Source organism: Ochotona princeps, chromosome 32 (genome assembly GCF_030435755.1).
Source record: "Ochotona princeps isolate mOchPri1 chromosome 32, mOchPri1.hap1, whole genome shotgun sequence".
Classification (NCBI taxonomy): domain Eukaryota; kingdom Metazoa; phylum Chordata; class Mammalia; order Lagomorpha; family Ochotonidae; genus Ochotona; species Ochotona princeps.
In genome coordinates this window covers 7,707,805-7,729,488 of record NC_080863.1, presented here as the reverse complement: position 1 = coordinate 7,729,488, position 21,684 = coordinate 7,707,805, and the positions used below count along the sequence as shown (strand labels likewise).

The 21,684-nt window shown below is 56.0% G+C and overlaps 1 protein-coding gene across 3 annotated transcripts; it reads right to left on the bottom strand.

Annotated features, from left to right (window-relative positions):
* Positions 1-536: 536 nt before the first annotated feature.
* Positions 537-21,407, bottom strand: RHOBTB2 (Rho related BTB domain containing 2). Of its 3 annotated transcripts, none has more exons than XM_058657484.1 (10): positions 21,331-21,407; positions 13,156-13,357; positions 12,522-12,625; positions 11,847-12,032; positions 9,617-10,665; positions 9,262-9,380; positions 6,497-6,647; positions 3,606-3,694; positions 2,917-3,022; positions 537-1,413 (listed from the first exon to the last, which is right to left on the bottom strand). In XM_058657484.1, exons 1-10 carry the CDS (start codon positions 21,384-21,386, stop codon positions 1,196-1,198), a joined length of 2,280 nt encoding a protein of 759 aa, XP_058513467.1. In that variant the 5' UTR covers positions 21,387-21,407; the 3' UTR covers positions 537-1,195. The 3 variants fall into 3 exon arrangements, with proteins under 3 accessions (XP_058513467.1, XP_004591421.1, XP_058513468.1); XM_004591364.4 differs by lacking the exon at positions 21,331-21,407 and adding an exon at positions 16,976-17,433; XM_058657485.1 differs by lacking the exons at positions 537-1,413; positions 2,917-3,022 and having other exon boundaries at positions 3,642-3,773.
* Between the last annotated feature and the right edge of the window lie 277 nt (positions 21,408-21,684).

The following is a 21,684-nucleotide window of genomic DNA, read 5'->3' as shown; positions in this document are numbered from 1 at the left end:
CTGCACCCTTGACTCTGCCTGACCTTTGACCCCCCTTCCATCTCCACCCCAGCACAGAGCACACACCCTGTGGGCTTCCACGGGGAGGTGGCAGGGAGGAACCTGGTCTGTATTCAAGAGGTCAGATGAGCTTAGAGACCAAAGTCCTTCTTACTACCCTGGAATCTTCAGCCATCAGCAAGGCAGGAGCCAGGAAGCCGTGGGGTTCTGAGAGCTGGCCGACCGGGTGCCCACCCTCAGCCGAAGGCTCTGGGCTCTTCACCATGGGGCCTTCATTTGGCTTTATGAAAAATGCATGCTCTACAGGCTCTTCTGGTTTCCATTCTTGGGGGGAGGGGGAAGAAGAGAGTGCTCTTGTTGATGGTGATTTGGTTGTTGTTTGGTCTGGTTTTGTTTTTTTGCTAATTTCACCCACCCCATAAAAAGCAGCGCCACCCAGAGGCAGAGGGAGGGCCCCGAGGAACACGGGACTGCTGGGCAGACCCCAGCCCCTGCTGCTGCTTTTCCTATCCCTGCTGTTGCTTTTGGTGCCGGCTCCCAGTCTGAGGCTTCCTCCAGAAGCGAGGGAGAAGTTTCCAGTTACACTGGTGCTGCGCTTGCAGGCTGAGAGTTGCGCGGTCTGCAGCCGGAAGGGAGGCGGGCAGGATCCGAACGCCCAGCCCCAGGAGACAGAAGCTTTGAGCTGAGCTCTTGGGAGACTGAGTTTCTACCCTGACTTCTCCAGCGAGGACACGAGTTGGCTGCAGATGGCAAGGCCCTTTGCAAACTACTCGGCAGCCCTGTAGTCCATTGGCGAAAAAGACCACCAGTAGAGCAGGCCCCTCGCCACTGCCTGAGACGGGCGCTGTGTGTGTGGCCAGAACTCAGATCAAAGACACACCTCCCGGCTCTTGGACCCATTCGGAAAGTCGACAGAGCCTGGCAGCTCGGTCCCTGCTCCCCGCCCGCCAGCAGTTGTCTCCTGTCTTCCCTGGGAGCTGGCAAGCTCTATGGGCAGTCCCCCAAATGCAGTCCATCCATCTATCAGCAGGGTCCAGCTCCTCTGTGTCGGCTGCTGCGGCTGCTGACAGCTCTGCCCTCAGGGTCCTGGTTATCGGGGGCCCCTTGTTGCTGTCAGGTGGAAGGAGCGGTGCAGAAGAGCAGAGGGCAGATGGGGGCAGCAGCAGCGGAGGGGTCAGGAGAAGGCAGTGGCTTCTCAGACCACGGCCGAGGAGGAGGAGGGCGACGAGGAGGCAGCGGCAGAAGAGGGTGGTGAAGAGGGGCTGTTCCAGAAGAGCCAGCGCCGCTTGGGCTGCCTCCTCAGGTGCAGGTAGTCCTCCTTCTCCCGCTCCTTCCGGGCACGCTGGTAGTGGTCCTCCTCTTTGAGATACCACACAGGAGGCCACCGGTGCTTCTCGAAGTATTCCTGGTTTTCTGGAACAGAATGCAGCAGGGCTGGGTTAGAAGCTAGGCAGAGGGAGCAGGAGGCGCATGGGCCATGGAGGGAACGCCCCCCGGACAGGCACCTGCTCCAGGGATGGAGCACTGCTGGCCACTCGTCCCTGTCTTCAGTCCCCTCTGCAGCAGCTCACTGTGTGTGTTACAGGCTGGGAACAGGCAAAGAACCGGGAAGCAAAGCCGTGTGCAGGGACAGGGCACAGGTCGGGATGAAGGAAGTCTCTGGCCAGGCCCAGGATTCCGAGGGCAACCAGGTAGGTAGGGCTGTGGCAGGCCCCACGGTTGGATTACCTGGCCTTATCCTTGGGGGCCTGGACAGCCGTGGTGAGGTGGGAATCAGGGCACTGATGTGCTAGACTGTACCAAACGAAGGGAGTTCTAAGACAAGAGGACAGGGCTGGGTGACAACCCGTCTGGGCAGGACTGCACAGCAGAGCAAACAATCCAGGGAGCACTGGGTAGCAGCCCCAGGGGAGACCAGGAATGCCTCATGGGGAGCCCAAGCAGCTCCTGTCAGGGCATCTAGGGCCAGAGATGCCAGTTAAGGAGAGACAGAGCTGCAGGAGAGCTTGGAGTGTGTCTCGGTCAGGGAGGGATAAGTGCAGACTGTACCTGTTCCTAGCTTGTGACGTCAACTTAGTGTGTCGTAAGCAGAATTAAAAAAAAGTTCCAGGGGCAGTGTTGAGTTTGATGGGTTAAGCCACAGCCTGGGACCCCAGTATCCCGGATGAGTGCCGATCCAAGGCCCGGCTGCTCTACTTCCATTCCGGCTCCCTGCCTACGTGCTCGGGGAGGCAAGAGAAGATGGCTGAAGTGCTTGGGTCCTTGCCACCTACAGGGGCGATCCAGATGGACAATCCAGATGGACTCCCAGGTCCTGGCTTCAGCCTGGCCAAGCCCCAGGTGTTGCAGCCATCTGGGGAGTAAACCAGTGCACAGATCTCTCTCTCCCCCTTCCCCTTCCTCTCTCTAATTGTCTCTTCCAAATAAATAAGTAATTAAAAAAAAAAAAAAAAAGACAGGGAGAGATCTTCCATCCAAACCCTTGGGCCATTTTCCACTGCTTCTCCGTGGCAAATTATCAGGGAGCTGGCTTGGAGATAGAGCAACCAGGACACAAACCGGCACCCAGAAGCGATGCTGGTGCTGCAGGGAGCTGTTTTACCTGCTACACCACAACACTGGCCCCATAAATACATCTTTGAAAAATTTCTTTCAGATACTTCTCAGGATGTGTCTAGGGCCTGGTGTATTTCCTTCCCATCGTGTCCCGTCCAAAAGCATGTGGGAGGTATTAACTAGCCCAATCACTGCCCGCATTTGTGAGGAAGCAGAAACCCAGAGAGGCATTGCCAGTTCCCCTTGCTCCTCACGTCAGCGCTCTTCTGCTTGACTGGACGTGCCCAGGGAAGGCAGTCCCTGGTCCCAAGGTCAAGTGAGACCCCAGGCCCAACCCCCCTGGCAGCATCTGGGGCTCACCTGGGGACATGGCCTTCATGTCGCGGGGGAACTTGCGGCACACGTTGTTGTAGTTGGTACAGATGTGGTGCAGGCACCAGTCGGCCAGCTGGTGGGCACAGTGGAACTGGGGGCAAAATGGAAGAGTGGGTGGTCTTGAGGCCCTGGGCTGGGGCATCTGGCCAGACACGGGGCCCCTGGGATTGTAATGGTCACTTGGAGCACCTGCCTCAGTCCTTGCCCCACGCGGCCCCCTCCAGCTCCTCGTCAGGGGCCAGAGCAGCCTGCCATAAGGCACTGACAACAGGCCAACACCCGTGCACATCCACAGGTCTTGAGTCTGCCTCATTGCAACTTCTTCCCCTGCACCATGAGGGCCAGGATGGGAGGGATGGCCCGCGTGCTTGGGATTAAGGGGGTGGGTAGTTAATTTCAGTGTACCGCCTTGCACATGACGTTGGGCACATAGGAGACTGGGGTTCCTCCCACACCCACCCCACCAACCCCTGCCCTGTGGTGGCCTGAGGCCTCCATGAACAGCTGTCTCCTGGGGGCAAGGAGTGCTGTAGCTGCTTCCTGGCACAGAGAGTGAGATGTGCCCAGAGAACCCATCTGACAAACAGCATCCCTTTCAGGCCTGCCCCACCACCGGTGTCTGCAGACATGGCCTCAAGTGGAGGGTGCGGCCGACTCCTCCCCTGCCACGGTACCTGAGCCAGCTCCAGGAACACCAGGACGTCGCCATCGATGTCCACCATCATCTGGGTGGCTTCCATCAGCCCGGTCACTGTGTACTGCTCTGTGACACACACAGCCAAGCCGTCAGCCTTGGACTGCAATGCTGCACCTGCAATGCCTCGTGTGCCCAGCAGGGAGCACTGCAGGGCCAGGAGCAGGTTACAACCAGGCGGCAGAGTAACTGCAGGCTGCTCCCATCAGCAGCTCAGAGCAAGATGTTCTGGGTGGGGCGTTAGCGGGGGTGGAGTGGGGTAGGAGGGTGGATGTCAGAATCCCCTGAGAGGATTTCTGAAACTACAGACAAGGTTGCTTCAAACAGTTCGTGGAAGTGGCAGGAATAGGGAAGCATATTTTGCTGGAACCAAACATTGAGATGCACACACACAGTGTCCAGCCAGGCGATCTAATATGCATAGGCTCCCAACAAAGTCACTGCTACGGACAGGAGAGGGCGTGAGGTGGGATCTAACCCGGATGCTGCAATGCGTGCCTTTGGGGTTTTTTTTCTCCCTAGTAGACATTTTTCATATTTCCCAACCCTGTCCATGGAAATGACCCAGAAGAGCACCCTCCCCTCTCCCGAGCACCGAGAGTTCCCACTGCATGGAAGCACAGCTTCCATTCCCAGCCATAAGAAACCAGGACCCCTTAGGGAAATGAAGGGCCAATTCCAAGTCTGGGACATGAAATACCCAACAGAAACCCAGTCAGCTCAGCAGTCTGCCCAGCAGGGAAGCCCAAAGACTCGGGAACCATCTGGAAGAGGCTCCTACTGGGACAAGGACAGCACTGGAAGGGGGGTGGTGGAGACCGCTGAAATTAGTGGGAACCCACAGAGTAGGCTTACTTTGAAGAGTCCTAACTAACAATTCTTAAAACACAGGTTAGTCATCCTCAAAGGCTAAGAGGAAACCAATTTACCTGGAAGACCACTGAGTAAAAGACCCCAAAGCCTGCCTTTGTGATGTGAACTGTACTACTCGGTGACCTAAACAGTAGCTCAAGGGGCATTCTTCCCGCTTTACAAGTTTTCCAACAGGCTAATGGAACAGGAAGGATTGGATTGGGAATCATAGAATTTTCAATATTTTAAGTCAACGTGTCCTCAGCAGCTGCTAACAGCACAGCAAGAAGAGGCACAAAAGCACACAGCCCACACATCTGGATGAAGATGAAAAACGCCTCATGCAGTAGTTTTCCCCCAGAGAAACTGAATGTGCACCTGACCTCGCCTTTAGATCCAAATACCAGCGTGTAGGGAACTGGGTGGATAAGAGGCCTGGGGTGAACTACACCATAGAAACGCAGTCCACTAAGAGCTGAGTCCCAGGAAACCCAACAGGAACAGAAGGTCAGGACTTTGAGTGTGTGTGTTAGGTGCTCGGTGCTCTGTGTAGTAATCAACAGTGTTTCAGTTTATACTGATGACTTGGTAGGAAGTAGACTTCACTGGTCCTTAACAGGTTGGATACACAGGCTTGTGGCTGAGCTTTCTGCTGTGTATTGACCAGTGGGGAGCAATGTTACTCCCCGCTGTTCTCTGTGCACCCGTCGGTGGAATGAAGAAGTTCACCATTTTATGATGAGCCACCTGTGAAAATCACCTGGCGTGCTCAGCCGATGGTTGTTGCCCATCATCTATCTGGCCAGGATAAAATGGGACTTAGAGAAACAACTTTATGCTTTCGTTGCTCTTTGGGTCATTTCTTGGAAAACTTCCGTTTTTTGTTTGTTTGCTTAAGGGAATCTGAGGTTGTGTGCACTGGACAGGCCACATGGTGTTTGGTGGGCAGCGTCACCTGGACGGATCATTGATTTCTACTCCTACCTCACCATCCATTTCTCATCAGCAGGTTGCCGAATCCCCCCACACCTGGCCCCAGTGTTGATCACGTGCCCAGGGCCCACCACCCCCAGCACGGGGTGCTTGCTCAGTAGCTGAGGCTCTGCCCTCTGCCCCATGTCTTCTGAACCATCACCAGTACTGGCACCAACTCCCAAACCAACACTGACATAGATGCCAATGCCAGCGTTCACAGAAGCCAGCCAGTCCACTGGGCACACTGGTCCCAGACTCCCAGACTACCTGCCGCTTGGTGCCCTTGCTGCCCCAGCCTGGCTCAAGGACTAGATCCATTCTACAATGTGAGCTCCGGTCCCTGTCATCATTTCAGGGAATGAGGTGTAGGGCTGGCCAATGTTCTATCTGTTTCTGGAAGAAGGAAGAGAAGCAGTGAAAGGGAGAGGAAGTAGAGAAAAAGAGGAGGAGGAGGAAGAGTGGAGAAGAGAAAAGGGAGAATTGCTACCACTACCACCAGCAGCAGCAGCACGGGGTACAGGTGTGGACTGGGATCCAGTCTTTGGGACTTCAGCTTGCTCGAGTGAAACCAGGCTGAGAACATGATGTCCAGCATGTAAATACACCCAGGAGTGTGGCTCCAAGGGAAGGCCGGGGAACCTGCCTTTTTCTCTTTTGCCAAGGTACATCTGGATAGTTGTAGCATCACACAAGGGACCACACAACATTATCAACTGGAAAACTAGCCACCTACAGATGTAATGAATTTCAAGTCTCACTTGTGGTGGCCTTGGCAAGAGCCAAAGTTTATACAGCCCGGGGTCCAGCCATTCTCCTGCTCTGTTCTAAAGATGACCCCTCAGACATCTCTGTCTCTCTCTCTCACACGCCCTCTCATCTGTGTCCTAAGGCAAAGCCCCGTTCCCATCGGCAGATGTCAAGTTACGTAAGCTTCCTCCCCTGTGAGGAGACAGGTGAGAGATGAACACGGGATTGATGCCTCCCTGGGGCCTCCCCCACCTGGCGCCCAGGACGGGGCCCGCGGGCAGCACGCTGGCCAGTTACCTGTGAGGGCAACCAAGTGTGGCAGGCAGAGGCGGTTGGCCAGGATGATGAGCTTCATGTCGTCCAGGTCAGGGGTGGATGTGAACATGCCAGTGTAGAGGTATTCCAGCACCGCCCGCATGCAGCTCTTGCTTGTGTAGGGGAATACCACCTGGGCGGGCACGCAGGAGGCACAGCTCAGGGAGATGGGAACTCAGCCCAAGCAGCTGAGCACCCTTCCCTGTGCTGCGTGTGTCCAAAGGCCTGGACCAGCAGCCCTGAGCCCCACTTTGGCAGACAGCACTGTGGGGGATGGGATTCTTTAAGAGCTTTTCAAGGGACCTGGAGGAAAGAGATTGCTTAACACTGCCTATGATGCCAGCATCCCATAGGAGCACCGGTTCAAGTCCCAGCTTCTCTGCTTCTAATCCAGTTCCCTGCTGGTGTGCCTGGGAAAGCAACAAGGATGGCCCAAGTGCTCCCTGCTGTGCACACACGAAACCCGGATGGAGTTTCAAGTTCCTGCCTTTGACCTGGCCCAGGTGCAGCCTTGGTGGCTGTCTGGAGAGTGAACCAGCAGATGGAAAATCACTCTCTCCTCCTCTCTCTGTAACCTTGCCTTTCAAATAAGTAAATCAGTCTTACTCCCAAAAGACTTGAATGTTACATTAAAATATGACTTCTTTAAAAAACAAAGGGACCAGGATTTTTGCCAGCATACTTCTGATGAAGTCCTTCTGGCCTGGAGGGACACTTGAAGCAGCTTTGTCACCCAGCCCTATAGTGCTTCTGCCCCGACACAGGGCGGTGGTGGCACAGGAAAAGTGGGAAGGGAGCAGGCAGAGTGAGCACCAGCTGGCTTCTCTGTGGCTGCTCGACGCAGCTGCCCTGGGCCTCTGGGATCTCTCAGAGCAGCGCTGCAACAAAAACTGCTTTCTCATCAGGGGCATGTCTCTCAGGGCCATGCCAGGAGCTGGCTGGAGCTTCAAAGCTGGCATGGGAGAGTACTGAGCAGTGCTGGGGACCAGCAGGGGCCCCAGGGGCTCTCCAGTTCCCAGGCTTATGCTATGCAGACCCCAATCCCACTGCTGCTTGGGAGAACTCAACTGGCCACCCTTGTGCTCAGCCTCCTGTTAGGACTTCTGCCCAGAAATCTTGGGATGCACACAGCTGAGTCACAGCAAGGCGTGGGGCTGCGGTAGGGCTCGCGCGGGGCCTCTGGTGAGCACTTAACTAGGGAGCGGGGCTAAGTGGGATGCTTGGCAGTGCCTGCACTGGAACACAGCTACAGGCCAGTGCGCAAGACTGTGCAAGTACACACCTAGAGCCTCATGCAGCTGCTCCCTGCAGGCTGTGTGACAACAGGCAGGTGGTCCAGCAGCTCAGAGAAGACAAGGGCCACAGGCCCAGGCCATGCTCATGGGCCTGGAGAATGGGAGAGCCCCCAAGAGAGTGGCAGAGGGAACAGGGGAGCTGGAGGGGCACTGAGTAGATGGAGGGGCAATTCTATGAAGCGTGTCTTTCTACCCTGTAGAGAAGCAGTTTTATTGAGCTCTGCCATGCAGAAAGAAAGATAGACACAGACAGATCTGCCATCTACTTGTGTACTCCTCCAAATGCCTATACCTGCCAGGGCCAAGCCAAGGAAAAGCTGGGACCCAGGAACTCAACTCACATCTCCCACATGGGTGACTGGGGACCCAAGAACTTGGAGCCATGCACTGCTGCCTCCCAAGGTATGCACCAGAAGCAGGAAGACGGAATTGGGAACAGAGCCTCCCAGGCAGCATCTATCCCACTGCACCAAATGCCCAGCTCTGTTTTGTCTATTTGGATGCTTTAACACCTTAAGGGCTTGCTGGCCCTGCAGCTCTTGCTGGCCAACTCACAGAGCTAGGAAAGGACACTCTTGGCAGGGACACCTTTGATGTATATGCCGACTAGTGCAGAGCCCACACCCTGCCCCCAACCTCCTCCATCAGACTCATACCCCAGGACACCGTCCACCCGTCGTGGGCACTCTGGTACCAGGGTCAGCCCCTGAACCCCACGGCAGGTCAGAATCACCCAGATTAACCAGTCCTAAGCCTGAGTATCCTGTCTCACCTGTTCCTGCCCATGGAAGCCCTCTGCCTTCTGAGCAACTCTGGGGCTTTCTGGGGGTCCCCCTGCTCTTGGAGCCTATAGCCAGCTATCTTTCATGTGGCAGTCACCTCCTTATCTGTTGATCTCACTGTACAGGAGTAAAAAAAAACTACATTTTAAAACTGATGGATTCAACAATGGGGCACACTGAGGTCTTTTTTTCTCCCCTTGTCATTTCTTTTTTTTTTTCTTTTTTTTTTTTAAAAAAACACCTTTATTTGCTTTAAAAACACCCTTGTCATTTCAGTGTGTACCAGGGAGGTAGAAAGACACAGTGTATAATGTCAACAGCCAAGGGATGAGAAGTCCAAGTTCAAGTGTTCAGCTCTGCTTTCTACTTAGGCCAACACTGTACAGGTCACTTTACTTCCCTTTCTGTCAGGTAACTTTAAGGAGTGCCAGGCTGGGCTTGAATGTCACATGGGGAGTTCACTGGGGTCCTCTCCTGGTTTAAGTGTAAAATCCCCTTGGCTACCAGAACCATTGCATAAGCTTCTGGGGCCATCACTCTGCAGTTGGCACAGTGCTGGGAAAAAAACAAAATAAAACAAAACAAAACTCCAGGAAATGGCAGGTGGTTTGGGCACAAGGGGTGTAGACTTCCATCTACCCTTCCCTCCCACGGCCTTCCCCAGCCTCACCTCTCTGGTGGAACTCTCCACGAACGGCCCCCCAAACATGGCAGCCATCCAGTCACAGCTGGAAATCAGCAGGGGCTTGTGTGCGCTGATGGTGCCATCGTCCAGGATGAAGGTCACGTCTGTTTGAGAGGAGGGGACAGCACATAAGGAGGACACGGAGGGACAACATGGGCTCAGCAGCCCTCTCCAGTAAAGCTGCCATGCCCAGAAGCCACCTTCCTCCTAAAGCCACAAGACATGGAGGTCCCCCCACAGGAGCACAGCAGACAGCCACACCTCCGGAACATCAGGGGCCAAGGCTCAGCCAGAATGCTAATGGGGTCCATCCAGAACTGCTTCCGAGCACAGGGCCTACCTGAGAAGGTGCCTTTGGCCAAGCACTCCTTAACCCGGTTGGTGCGGCGGACGTGGAAGGCCTTGGTGATCTCCTGGTTCATGAAGGCCTCATTGTTGAGGATGTTGGCCACCATCATGCGCAGGTCGAAGACCTCCAAGAGCTCAGCGATGTGGGCAATGTGCAAGAGGTCCCGTTCGTTCTCACCCAGCTCCCCGGTGTACAGGTACTTGAGCACGGCCCGGAAGGGCCCCGGCTGGATGGAGTTGTCCATCTTTACCACCACCATCAGCCGCGACTTGTAGGTCAGGGGATCCTCGGCCATCTCCTCCTGAATGCTTACAAAGGCTCGGCTCCAGGAGGAGAGCACACGACCCCTGCCCGGCAGGTACCCTGTCCCGTTGCCCCTTAAGATTCCATCACTGGTGGAGGCCCGCAGGCCAGCAGGGCCCGAGCCCCCAGCCTCATCCACACTCTCACACACATCAAAGCTGGCTGCACGGAGCAGGAAGTCCCGCCCGTGGTGGTGGTGGTGATGGTGGTGTTGTTGGTGTTGGTGGTGGTGATGGTGGGGCTGTGGTTCAGGGTGGCCCCGGGGGTCATCTGGGCAGGGGCCACCTGGCCCCGAGGAGCCCCCCAGTTCCCCCTCGCTCAGGTCCATGAGGAACAGGTCGTAGAACTTGGAGGAGGAAGTGGAGAGGTAGATCTTGTGGGCAAAGATGCGCACGCGCTCCTGCAGCACCAGGATGACGTCCGCGCAGAGCGGGTCCTCGAGGAGGTGGGCGGGGCACTCGTCACTGCCGGTGGGAGGGTCGGGCACCACAATGATTGGGGGTGGCGGCTTGGGGGGCAGGAAGGGCGCCTGCAGCAGGGGCCGCTGCACATTGCGCAGGTGGGACTTCCAAAACTGCAGGTGGCGGCGTGAGATGAGAGCGGCCCGGATGGCATTGTCAAAGACGTCCTTGATGCCAAACTGGGCCACCACACTGGTCTCATAGTAGGGGATGCCCAGCTCCTTGGCCACCTCCCGCCCCTTCTCTGGAGGGAGGATCTCATTGGGCTTGATGGGCCTGGAAAGTACAGGAAGAGGGATGGAATGTGCAGAACTTACCCTCTTCCTGAGGACATGATCCTTGGCCTGCCTCCCGCCCTGCTCTTTGTCTTATGTTGAGCCTCCCAGACCCGCCACCAATCCCTTCTTCTAGGAAGCCTTCCCCGTCTGAGGCCAGGCCCCAGGGACTTCCCTGTCCTCTGGCACTTAAAATGAGCAATGCTCCGTGCTGAAGTGGAACATGCTTGTGTGTGGTGGTCCCTCAATATCCACAAGGGGAATGGGTCCAGGACTCACACAAATACCATAACCCAGGGCACTGTCTTAAAGGAAATGATATTGCGGTATTTGTGTACGACCTATGTGTTGTATACTCTAATCATCTCTAGGTTGTCTCAAATATCTAATACAATATAAGTGCTATGTGAGTAGCTCTTACATTGTGCTTTTTAGGGAAGAACCACACACACAAAAAAAATTTGCACCTGTTTGGCACAGATGCAATTTTTTTTCTCCCCAGATCAGCACTGCTGGAGTTGACAGATATAGAGCCCACAGGTAGGGAAGGCTGTGAATGTACTTAACTTATCTCCAAAAAAACTGTAAGACCTGGGACTGCCACCATGGTGTAGTAGGTTAAGCCTGTACCTGTGGTGCTGGCGTCCAACCTGGGCACTGGTTCAAATCCTGGCTGCTCTGCCTCTGATCCAGCTCCCTGGTAATGGGCCTGGGGAAGCATCAGAATTCTAGCCCAAGGACTGGGGCCCCTCCACCACACCTGGAATAAGCTCCGGGCTCCTAGCTGCAGACCAGCGCTCTGGGGTTCACACCAGCACATGAAGATCTCTCTGTCTGTCCCTCTCTCTAACTCTGTCTTGCAAATAAATAAAACAAAACAAAACAAAAGACTTCCTCTTTAAAAAACAACTGTGAAAGCTCTTGGCACAGTTGGCACCTACTCCTGTCTTTCGTCACAGTGCTTAACACAGTACTCCCCGCACAGGAGAAGTGTGACAGACATGTGAATGAGTGAAGGAAGGCATGAATGAACAAGCTGCTTGGCTCCCAGCGTGAGCTTGCAGGCACAGATGGAAGGCTCCAAGGATCTCCCTCAGGGCTGAGCAGGAGTCGTGGTGATCTGCTTCTCTCGCACAGCCTCCTCCCCTGCCGCGCCCCCCGCCCAGGTATCCAGGACCCTACCTGGCCAAAGGCCGCCGAGCTCTGTTGACAGCCTCCAGGTCGGCATAACGCAGGTCCAGCTGGCACCCGACCAGGACGACAGGTGCTCGAGGGCAAAAGTGCTTGATCTCTGGGTACCACATGGTCTTGACATGGTGGAGGGAATTGGGGTTGGCAATGGAGAAGCAGAGAACCACCACGTCGGATCTGGCAGGGGTGAGAGGAAAGAACTTAGTCATGGGCAGAAGGACCCTGCAGGAAGCCACCTGCCCTCAGAAGTGGGGAGTAGGGTGGAGGGGAAAGGGGAACCTCCCTACTCTGACCCCGCAGCCCCACACCCGGCCCGTGGACCTGCCTAGCATCTACACAGCACCAAGTCACAGGCTCTGTGCTGTTACATGGCATTTCAGAGATCCTGGCTATCTCATGAGCTAAAAATGTCCATTGCTCACCGTCTCAGGGCTCAGAGACAGCAGAGCTGGGAGTCTGACCATGCCTGCAGACTCCACACGCCCTGCCCCTTCCACCGCCCAGGCCAGCTGCTGGTCTCCCACGAGGGGCTGCAGTGTCCTCCACTGTCCCCACTCTGCTTCCCAGCTGACATTTCATGGGCTTGCTCAGTTCCTTAGTCCCACCTCCGACACACACACACACACACACACAGAGCTCCATACCAGCCGCCAGAGCCTGCCATACCTCCCATAGGCAAAGCGGCGGTCTTTGTGGTGGTCTCCAAAGGTGTCCCAGAGACGCAGGGAGACACTGACATCGTCTACCACGTCTCGGGAGCGTTCCAGCACCTGAGGGAGGGGTACAGGAAGTAAGGGCTGCCATTCCGGGGACACCCCTATTCCATACCCCGTACCCCATACCCTACATGTCAGCTCTTGGTGGATGCCAGCTTGCTCCTGAGGGTTCCAGGAAGGCAGAAATGGTGGGGAACTGCCGGGGCAGGGCTGGGGTCTCCTACTGTGGGCTTTGCACAACATTTTCACGCATGTGAAACCACAGCAGTCAGGAAGTGCCAAGGGCTGCTTCCACACTCACCGGAAACAGAAGAGGGCAGGCTGGGGCGGGAGGGATCCTGCAAGGTCTCCACTCTCTCTTAATGGTATGTGTGTCTGACAGCTTCAGCTCTTCGCTGTTTCCTGCCAGCTTATTCCCTCCTCTCAGTACCCAACCCCAGGTTCCTCACTTCCTGGGGATGCACAATTCCAGCCAAAGCTGGGGTCCCTGGTGTTGGCTTAGGCCACTGAACACACAGGCGGTCAAAGATGCCTGCCCCAGGAGTGGGCTCTGGGAACCATCTGAAAGGGGCCTGCAGCCTTACCTCCTGGCACACGCGATACTGGTCGATGGCCCAAACGGTGGGCACGTGGGTGGCAAGCAGCTGGTACTGGGTGAGGGTGGCATTGCAGGCCCGGGCACAGATGAGCCTGGTCTTGCCCACGGCGTTGTCCCCCACCACCACGCACTTGATGGTCTCTACGTTTGGCCTTTCATAATCCATGTCAGAATCCATTAATTGGGACCTGGCGAGGAGGAGAGAAGCAGTTGGGATGGCTTGGCTGGCAAGCCCCTTGGAGGGTCCAGGGTAGAGACAGAGCCTGTGGCTCTTAGGTGGGCAGCTCCAGCACAATGCCAGGCACTGGAGCTCCAGGAGGGGGACTAGGCAACTTCTGGGGCAGCAGCTCTGCAGGAGGCAGGGTCCATTCAGACAGGAGAGGAGGGAGCGTATGTGTCAGTCTGCCCTATGGCCAGCAGCCTCCAGCTGAGTTCCTGGGTAGAAGATGCTTATTGAGGGTTCCACCCAGGGCCTGTGCTGCACCAGCAGCCCCCAGAGGCAGGAGACTGCCTGGGAAACCACTCAATAGCTGCTCTCTCCTTGCCTGGCAAGGCTGGGGCAGCAGAACAACAAAACAGCTGAGAGAGGCAGAGCTAGGGCCAGGTCCCACCCTTTCCCGGCATGCCTGAGGATGGGCCCCTTTAAAATTTAATGGGCTTGGCCTGCACATCCTCCCTGGTGGTGGGCTTCCCTTCAACCCAACCACAGCCTCTTTTATTTAGGTGTATGCCAGAGTTTTTCTTGCCAGCCTGTAGGGGCAAGAGGAGACTTCAGGGTATACACGACTAGCCGATGGGCATCCCACCCTCTCCACTGGGTCTCCCACTGCTTGCCTGTCCTGCTCAGCTTTGAGGCCATGCAGGGGTTAACTTGTGACCGCACACCCCCTGGCCTGTGGTCCTTCCTGTTATCTAGCCCCAGGAGGTTGTGCTCCCAGCAAAAGAAAAGGAGGTGTAGCTAGTCCTGCGCCTTGTCTCAGCTGGAAAACCCCAGGGGCTGGCTAACTGGGCCACCAGGGGAATGCGGTTGCTGTAGAGAGCAGAGGTTGGGGTGCTTGGGTGAAGTGTTTGCCTCAGTTTCCTGAGGCTCAGAGGAAGAGGTGTGCCCACCCACAGAGACTACTGGCTCGTGGGAGTAACCAGAAGGCCTTGCTCTAGTCGAAATGTCATGACCATGTTTCCAAAGCTGCTGCCAGGAGGCCCTGGGCCTGAGGGGGATTTCACTGGCAGCCTCCCAGTTGGCAGCCACCCTCCTGGAGAGGTAAGAGGAGAAGCTCGGTTCTCCCCAAAGACTTGCCCCTTGCCCTGCTCCCCTTTGAGTACGCAGACACTTCTGGGGGCCAGACAACCTGGAGTCGGCCTTCCCAGGCCCAGGAAGGCTGGGGGCCCAGAGGAGTCCTGGAACACGCCCAGGCTCCCAGCAACCAGAGAGCCAGTGGCTCCCTCCTGCCAGGCTGGAGCTGGATGCCAGCATGCAGGAATGCAGAGCTGGCCTGAGGATCCAAGTCATGCTGGCACCTGGGATCTGCGCGGCTAGACGCACATCTCCAGGCAGAGAGTGTGCGGGAAGGTCTCTCCAATGAGACAGCCTCCTCTAGCTGATGCCTGCAGTCAGCTGGGATCTGGGCTCTTCCACAACAAGGCTTCTCCATACTGCCCAACCCAGGGCCTTGACACTTTCTGAACACAAGTCAAGTAGCTGAGGGCTGTGTCGGTGCCAGGATCTGTCACCTAGGCTGCACCTTCCACTGTGCATGGAGTCCCAAAACAGGTCCCAAACTCCACAAGCGGTACAAGCTGCGAGAGAAAGGTTCCGGCCCACAGAACTTCTTTCTCAGGTTTCCGCTCTGGCGGGGAGCAAAGAGGCCCTGGAGGAGGGCATGAGTTCCAGGGAGCCTCTGGAGAGTGGGGACGGTGCCAGGGCAGCAGCAAGGCAGTGCTGGTTCAAGTCTGGCTACTCCAAGCCAGAAACACTTCATGTGTGCCTTATGTTGGGTCACCTCTAGGATGAAGCAGGGGACGGACAGCTAGCAAGCAGTAGAGCAGCCCACAGCAGACCTGCTAGATCTCCGCCCCGCTCCCCATCAGCTCCCCTCCAACCCCTACCATTTCTCCTTTGCCCGTTTTTAATAATCCTCGCTCACTGTCTCTGGTCCCAATTGCCTGGCTGGCAAACCTCATTGTCCCATTTGGGAAAGGGCAAAACGCTTCACTTTCTTGGGCATCAGTCTCCCTCTCTGGAAAATGGGTATGATGTCTGCCAAATAAAAAAAATCTTCCCAGGTCTTGGGCAGATCTGTGCCAAGAGGGCCTGGGCTGAAAGGAAGGAATTTGTCTTCTTATGTAATGTCGCATTATATAATGCTGGATTGCATATCTATATGTGTAATGATATCTCTTTGAGATAACAGACTGGCCCAATGAAGCCAAGCAGAAGCCTTAGTTGAATCATGCCCTTCTGTAACAGGGATCTTGCCCAATGGAAGGCATGCCCATAGTAATACAATCATGAACTTAGAGTGCCACCTGCCCCGGGTCATTGCTGGTGCACAATGATACAGCCCCTCCATGGGCAACCCAATTGCACGGGCCCACCCCATGCCCTTCCCTCTGGCACATTCTCCTTCCATGACTCTAGACTTTTCCCCACGGGTGCCTCCTCCCCATTCCCTCCATGCCTGCACAGCCCCATGGCTTCCCTGCTGCCCCTCCCTGGGCATCACAACCCCCCAGCTGGACTTCTCTTCTGCAACAATGCCAAAGTCGTCACATGTGTGTGGTTGTCTGTCCCACCACACCCAGCCCAGCCGTACTCCCTGTCCCTGGCCAGTCCCGTCCAAAGCCCAGGGTTGTACTCAGATCAGGGACAACCCTCACAGGTTCCCACCCACATCCACACCCCTCCACACATTCTTGGAAAGCCCACTCTGAAAAGGCCCCCTTTTCCCTCCCACAGACGGTGGGAGGCTGCTTCATCTGAGGCCGCCCTAGTCTGGTTGTCAAGGAAACCACAGAATCTCCCTGGGAGCCTGGCTGGTCTCCTAGCAACCGATATCCCACATCCTGCATATCACCAAAACGTGAACAGAGAGGAAAATCCTATACATGAGGGGGAAAAAATCATGGAAGATGGATGGGAAGAGAACTGCAATGGCACTGGAATTCAGGGAGACCCCCTTTCCGCCATGCACACATGGGCTTATGGGCGCTGGCTTCGTAGCAGCACGGTGGGTGGGTGGGTGAGTTTAGGCGGAAAGAGGAATCCCTGTGAGGATCCAATGGACAAACAAGGCCCTAACGAGATCCTGAACGGTCCCTATTACCAAAAATGTAAGCCTCAACACCCGAAGGAGCCTTCTCCAACCCGGGGAACTGGAGGAGCAGGGCGTGGCGAGGGGTTAGGGGAAGGAGGTGGCAGCCCACAACCTAAGGACGCCCCTTATCCACCCCCAGCACCGAACACAGCTGCCTGCCCACAATGCAGTGGAGTTGAACTCAAAGAAACATCTCCCGAGCTGCCAGCCAAACACCCCAAATTCCATGGCTTTAAAACAAACACATAAAAACCCTGAAGCACTTCACCCCTTGGGACCTCCCCATCCCATACCCTACCCCACCCCGGACACGAGGCGAACTGCACACACACACACACAGAAGGAAAAAGATACAAAGACAGCAAGGGGGAGGGGCGCGCCTCGTCTAGGCCACCGAGTCATCCCCTTCCTCCCCAACCCTGCGTCCTGCCCCGGGCCGGAGCACAGGGCAGCCAAGAGGGCGTCTGCAGGGCGACCGGGGCGTCCACTCACAGCTCTCCACGGGACGGGACGACTGCTAGCGTGAGGAACACATCTCTGTCCGCGGAGCACGCTCATGGTAGTGGGATGATGCCCGGGAACGGGGCGAGGGGTGCCAAAGCAGGGAGATGACACCGGAGCGGAGCTGCGGGGAGCGGGTGCTGGGGGCAGACAGCTGGCCGCCGCCGCTCGATCAGGAACTCCGGAGGCCGTGCGGCCCGGGCCGGACAGCGGGCGGCGAGCGGCCGCGCGCGCGGCACCGCAGCCACGGCCTCTTCCGGATCAGCATCTCGGCCCTCCCAGGGCGCCCAATGTCATGGAGGCGGCCGGGGAGCCGGGCTGCTCGGCACTCCCACTCACAAGAAGCCCCGGAACCCAAGGCCACCGCCCATCGAGACGCCCTAGCGCCGCAACTCCCGGGGACCGCTCGCGACCTCCTTTTTTCATTCACAAGAAAAAAAGCAAAGAGGATTAAAAAAAAAAAAAAGCACCCGGGAACGGCGTCCGTGACGGAGACCCGCCCACCGCGGTGCTCGGTTGGTGGACAGGAGGCAGGGGGCGGGGAAAGAGGCGGGGGAAGCTGGGGATTGGTCCCACCGAGGCCCCGCCCCGCGGCGACGCTGCTGCCACTCCCGCGTCTTGGTTCAGCTACCGGAGCTGACAGGACTCGGCGCGGCTGAGGCGTCGGGTTGCGTCTAGCCGGACGACGAGGCGTGGCCGCTCACTGGGCTCCCGTGGAGGGTTGAGGGGGCAACCCAATGCTCCCCAAAAGGGATGCGAGCTAGGTGGGAACGAGCAAGGCCTTCCCACCATGTCCTTCTGGAACCCAGGCCTCCACCGTTGCCGTCGGCCCCCTGCTAACAGGTAGAGAACAGTGGTGTATTCTGAGGGGTCCCGGTCCACTTCCAAGGGTCTTGCTGGCACCAGACGACCCGGTGGCCACAGCCAGAGCCTCTGACTGTCGGACACCGCCTCACCTGTCTCCCCACTCCTCTCTAACCCTAGTGCCTTCTGGGGGTCACCCCAGTTTTGTCCTCTGAGGGAAAGGCCAATGGGACCTTAGCCTCGGCGTCAATACTTAAGGCCCCTGTCTCAACTGACCCATTTGTTATAAAGGGGAGGCTCTGTGGACGCAGCAGCCTGTCGAGCTTGATGGGCGGGCAGCTCAACCCCTCTTGTCAGTCACAGCCAAACTGGCATGCCTCCCACCCAAGCTCTTTCCACGCGCCCTCCAGGTCGTGCTCAGAACACAAATACAGTTTACTGTTCATTTGTGTGAAAGCATTTAGGACCGAGGAAATTCACGGCCCTCGGAAAAGCCAAGTGGGGAGACATATCCGGCCTCTCATCGATCAATGTGACTGCATGTTGCCCGTCCAGGCGTTGGGGTCCAGGCGTGTTTGCTGAGTGTCTGATGGTTGAACAGTGCTCCCCCCGTAACTCCTGAATCCACCCAGAGCTTGCAGGGACTGGGAACATTGACAGAGGGTGCTAGGAATTCCATACTTTGGTTAGGAACTCACCTTCCCATAAGTCAGAAAGTACTTAGCATAAATGTATAGGAAAGAAACGAAACCGTGGCAAGATGTGTCCACCCCACAACGTGTTAGCATTAAAGAGCCTTACCCCCTCCTCTGTGCAGTCACTGTCCCAAAGGAAAGCACAAAATGACATTCCTGCGTGGCTCCCATGGCGGATCAGAGCACCTTTGCCACTTCAGTGTGAGCACCTGAGAGCTGCAGCACGAGCAGGGCAACAATTGTCATCCTCCAACTAAAGCCACTGGGAGGGGGCAGGCGCTACCATAATTGCATAGCTGATACCTGTTCCCCACTTTGGGGAAATGTCACCTCTGCCTGGGATCACCGTCCAGGCAGATCACAGAAGTGTCAAGGCGTGGTGCTGAGGCTGAGGTTGGAGCCAGTACAGTGGTCCAAACAAGTTGGCACACTTGCTGGCACTCAGGAAAGTGTTTCAGGTGGAGCCAGATGCCTTGCCAGCAAGATGACCCTTGGTTCTCAGCCGTGGCTTCTGTACACAGACCATTTGTCCAACTTCAAACCTGAGTCATGACCAGCCACCCCTCCTCTTGGACAGTTCCAATCAGAACCCCACTGAGAAGGGGCCAGAGTTGGGATACAGGGAGGCAAGCCACTGCCTGGGACATTGACATCCCATACAAGTGCCAGTCCAGCCACAGCTGCGCTACTTTCTGTCCAGCTCCCCGGGAAGGCAGCAGATGATGGCCCAGGTGATGGCATCCTTGCCAGTCAGGTTGGGGAGACAGGTGGGGTGCAGGGCTCCTGGCTTCAGCCTGGCTCAGCTCTGGCCATGAAAGGTCTCTCTTTCCCTCTGTCTCTGGAGCTCTGCCTTTCAAATAAATAAATAAATAAATAAATAAATAGCACTTTTTAAATAAAGAACTTCATTGGCTCCCTCCTTCCATTGTACCAGCCATCTTCAAAAACTTCATAGATATTGCACATTATTAAAGCCATGCATGAGTTTCATTTTTTTGCACAAAAATAAATTACCTGTAATTTCATTTTCCTGAGCTTTTTAAGTGTCCTGGGACCTCAGCCAATGGGAGTTTATCCCATCTCCCCAAAACCAATCCTCCCCATCTTCCCCAGAACATTTCTTTTTCACTGCCAAGCTAGCCATCCATCATCCATCACAATCTCTCTGTGGGGGACAGCCTGACAGGACCCCCGAGTTCCTCACGTTGGTTCAGAAATGGATTGCCAGTCCCCTCTGGCTTCCAGCTTTTTCCCCACATCAGAGCTCTCGAAGATTCTCTGCACAAAAGCAGCAGCCCTCAGCAGCCCTGCATGACAGTGTGCCCGATGCCAGGCCTGCTACCAGCCAGCCCCAGCCAGGACCATCCTGGGGTCTCCATTTCTTCACCCCTGCTGGTGAAGACAGTCCCAAGCCCCTGGCCTCCTGATCGCTGGGGAGCTGAAGTTATGGTTAACTTCCTCTCTGCACAGCTCTCCTCCCTATGCCCGGCCCTGGAAAACAGGATCATCACCATGGCTGGGGCCTCCCACGGGCAAGCAAAGAACTGTCAGTGGGCCCCCGCCGCCTACCTGCCTGCTCTCTGCTCTCAGCAGAATGGCTGCAAGCATTTGGCCTCCTGGCTTCAGGTAGGTCCTGGGTAGGACATTTTTCCAGAAAACTCCTGGCCTCTTTGCCTCTGTTTCTTCTGTCTCCCAATCTCTCTCTCTCTCTCTCTCTCTCTCTCTCTCTCTCTCTCTCTCTCTCTCTCTCACACACACACACACACACACACACACACACACACACACCCGTGCCCAATTACACTGCAGAACAGAATGTGGTTGTCAATCTAACCACTTTGTTGGTGATCAGGGATTTTTCATACTGCCTTTCAACAGAAGGTCTGGGCAGTGCCAGCTGCTGCCCTCTGAGAGGTCCATCGGGTTCCAATGTCCCCTGCCCCACCCCCACTCCAGTGACATAACCCCCTTAAACCTATTAATGTAGCCCCTCCACCCCTCAACCACCCTGCTGTATGTAATCACACAGCTGCTGTTTTGCTGAAGCTGGGCAGACACCTGTCTGAAAGCAGGATACCTAGTCAGAGGAGACCCTGGACCTGGTTCTTCGTACAGGCTGCAGCCAGTCCCACTTGCTATCCTTTTCCTGCCACCCACCCCTCCCTGGGCCGGTTTAGCCTCTGAACTCTAACTAGCACTGCCCTGGTCTTCTCCAGCCCTCCAACCCTGTGGGCTCTCCTGGGACCCCGCCCTGAGCTCTGCCTGCTCTTCCAGCAGCCTGTAGCCTGGGGCAGCTGGCATCCTTGCCCTGCACTGAGAGCCAGGTTTAGAACCAGCCCTGGGCCAAAGCTGATGCATCTCAAATGCAGATCGCTGGCAGGTTAGGGAGCCAAATGTGAGAAGTCTAGCATATTTCAAGCCCCCTGTCCTGGGAGCTGGCAGTACCAAGCCCTCACAAGGAGGTGGGACCTCTTGGGGGTCCTTTTCACAAGCAATTCCCACAACCTAAACACTCTCACTCATCCCAACCCCTTCACCAGGCTAAGGCTTAGTCATCCTGCAAGTCTCAACTAACATCACTCCCTCCAGGCAGTCTTCCACGAATACTGAATCAAGCACAGGTTCCCTGGCCGTGTTTGGCAACCTATAATTAGTATGTACTCTGTCTCCCTCTTCACGCAGAGAAGCTTCTAGAGAAGAGACTGGCCTTATTTAAGGGGGCGATTTTCATGCTCGTCTGGTACTCACAGTCTGGTGCTTCAACAAGCACTCAGCAGGTGCTCAATAGATGCCTGATGGATGTGCAGATGTTTGGAATGGAGAGTGATAGGACTTAGTGCTACTCACATGCTGTCCATAGAGGCCTTCCATGGGCTGTACCAGCCTTTCCTGCGGATGTCCATGGCTCTGCGGTTCCCCCGCTCCTGCTGGAGATGGACAGAAGTGAATGGGACTGGGCAAGGCAGTGGGGCCAGCTGGAAGGAAGGCAGTGAGCACATTGGGAGGCACCCCAAGGCTGGTCAGTTCAAATGCAGACTGTCCAATGAACAGAGATCAAATTGCAGGCCACCCCAGAACTCGAGCTGGACAAGGGGTGTGGACGAGTGGCTTGTGCCATACCTGGGCACTGGTATAGGCACATTCTGATTGTTCTTGGTAATTGGGGAAAGGGCAGTTGGTCATCCATTGGATGACTTGGCT